Source organism: Cyprinodon variegatus, unplaced genomic scaffold, assembly GCF_000732505.1.
Source record: "Cyprinodon variegatus isolate N-32 unplaced genomic scaffold, C_variegatus-1.0 Scaffold76, whole genome shotgun sequence".
NCBI classification, from domain to species: domain Eukaryota; kingdom Metazoa; phylum Chordata; class Actinopteri; order Cyprinodontiformes; family Cyprinodontidae; genus Cyprinodon; species Cyprinodon variegatus.
This window is the reverse complement of record NW_015150529.1, coordinates 455,375-457,640: the sequence shown is the minus strand read 5'-3', so window position 1 is coordinate 457,640 and position 2,266 is coordinate 455,375. Positions and strand designations below refer to the sequence as shown.

General features: G+C 37.5%; 1 protein-coding gene across 1 annotated transcript in view; it reads right to left on the bottom strand.

The window, feature by feature from the left end:
• Positions 1–2,266, bottom strand: part of igf2r (insulin like growth factor 2 receptor) — a 63,594-nt gene that overhangs the window by 33,753 nt on the left and 27,575 nt on the right. The window contains exons 10-13 of the mRNA XM_015372814.1: positions 1,410–1,513; positions 946–1,110; positions 325–468; positions 54–209 (exon numbers count right to left, since the gene is read on the bottom strand). Of these exons, the coding sequence (XP_015228300.1) occupies positions 54–209; positions 325–468; positions 946–1,110; positions 1,410–1,513 (569 nt within the window). The remainder of the gene's footprint in view (positions 1–53; positions 210–324; positions 469–945; positions 1,111–1,409; positions 1,514–2,266) is intronic.

The following is a 2,266-nucleotide window of genomic DNA, read 5'->3' as shown; positions in this document are numbered from 1 at the left end:
GAAGGTTTCCAGATGGATATGCGGAGCAAATCCATCTGGCGGAGTCAGGTTACCTGGTTTGCACTTGAGGGTCACAATAGTTTGGGTCCTAGTCTTCTTGTTTTCACAGGTCGTCCCGTCAGTATACAGCAGTCTGATGTCATTCCCCTGTTTGGTCATCTGAGGAGGAGAGAGGAAGCTGCCCAAGCTGATGCTCTTATTATTCTTATCTAAAAACAGGGAAAAATAAAAAACAGATAAAATAAATAAGCATAAATCAACATGTATACTGCGTAGATTACATCTTGGTAGGTTTATTGTTCATCAGAAAAGTGGATTTCTTACCCACAGCACAGAAGGAAGCGTCTTCTGGACAGTTAGCGGCTCCTCCTCGCTTCAGCACTTTGTGGCAGATGTTCAGGTAGTAGCGCATGTCTGATTTTGTAGCTCGCTCACCCACCGCCTCCCAGTTGTCGCTGTCATTTGACTCTGAAGCAAAGCAAAGAAACGCAGAGAAGGGGGATTTTTTTTTTTTTTTTTAACAGCAAATTTTTAAAGAAATTATGAATGATGCCAAAAAAACTGCTTTGTAAAATGTTTTGTTTCAGATCGAAGTTAATAGTTTTTATGCTAAATGTCTGATGTTTACATATTAATAATTTACTATAATGTTTAGCCAGAAGCAGCCTGAATGTAACTGATCCTCTATGGACACAGATACTTTCCCTCGACACAATAGATCAAGTCTGAAATTATCCCTTACATTTTTAGACACTTTAAAATACGTATTTTTGTTTTTTTTTGGTTTTATGCAAAATTGAGAATATTTATTAAAAAGAAACATTTAAACATGGGAAGAAACACATCATTTCAAAAAATTATCTGTACGATTCATTTGGCAGAAAGATTTCCCTAGAATGCCTAAGTGAGGTGGGCCTTTTCAAAAAGGTATTAAAAGAAACTCACCGGGGTACTTGGTAAGGCGGGAGAGGTCGTAGTGTTTGCTGCCATCTCTGACCTGACAAAGCAGATCCTCCTTCTCTTTGACACAAGCAAACGCTGTATCCCAGTTAAAATAATACGTACAATCTGTCTCCCCGGCAAAAACTGGAGTCCCATGACCATTGTTTGCTGCAGAAGACCAAGGAAATTAACTTAATTCACCTCATTCAACATTTTTATCAAATATTTACTTCTAAGAAGTCATATTCGCCAATTTATCATATAAAACACTTTAAACCAAAATTTATTTAAGATGATTCCCTTATTAAGCATAAGGCAAAAGAAATTGGATTGGTTTCCATTTTTCTCCTTTAAACAGAATAACTGGATGCCTTAATGATAAAGGTAAAATCAAAAGTTTAAAAACAAGTAAGTGCTTAACAAATGTAATGATTTAACAGGAACTTAGAAATAAATGTTTTTCTTACAGGCTGTTTTGTTACACTGGAAGTTAATGATGGTCATTCTCTGGAAGCCAGAGGAGCATTTATCTCCACCGGGATAAATCAGACTGAGGTCTCCATCTGAATACCTGCAGAGGAGCAAACGACAGCAGAAAAGGAAGTTTAACAGAGAGTTGGCTACTCATGTGAGTAAGTGCAGATTTATTAATATTATCTTTATTTCTAAAGAACTCTAAATCCAAGAAAATCTCAAAGGGCTGTGTGATAAAACAATACAAACAGAAATGCATAACAAAAAAAATGAAGCACATATAAAAAGTATTACTGTTACATGTAATCTTTTTAATTCTTTCACAATGTTTCTTGATGCTAACATGACTGAGCTGCAACTGTGGTGAAACATTTCAGCTTTAATTGGGAGTAACTAATTATGGAGTTATCCACACCCACGCTGCTGGACTAATCATCAAGCTGCAAGTTTCTTGATTTCCCATAACAAATCTCTTCCTTTCCCAGAATGTCATGGCTCCATCCAACAAGTTTGCCTTTAGACTTTAGAAAAAAAGTAATAAATGAAGTCTAGTTGGGAATGGCCGCTCTGAGCAGTGTGTCAGCCGGCTTGGGCTCCATGCAGATGTTTACTGACATGTCTGTATTTGGGGGCTTAACGCTGTTGAATAGGACCACAGTTAGGTTTCGTTTTTGAACGATGACAGATGTCTTTACCTCACTATCATCTCAGGTCCTTCTCACATGAAAAAATTAGGGATGCACGATATAATCGGCCCCTTATCGGTATCGGCCTTAAAACTGAATATCGGACATCGGCCACCCCACCGATATTTAACCCGATATTTGATCAGCTTCTGAGTTTCTAAAGT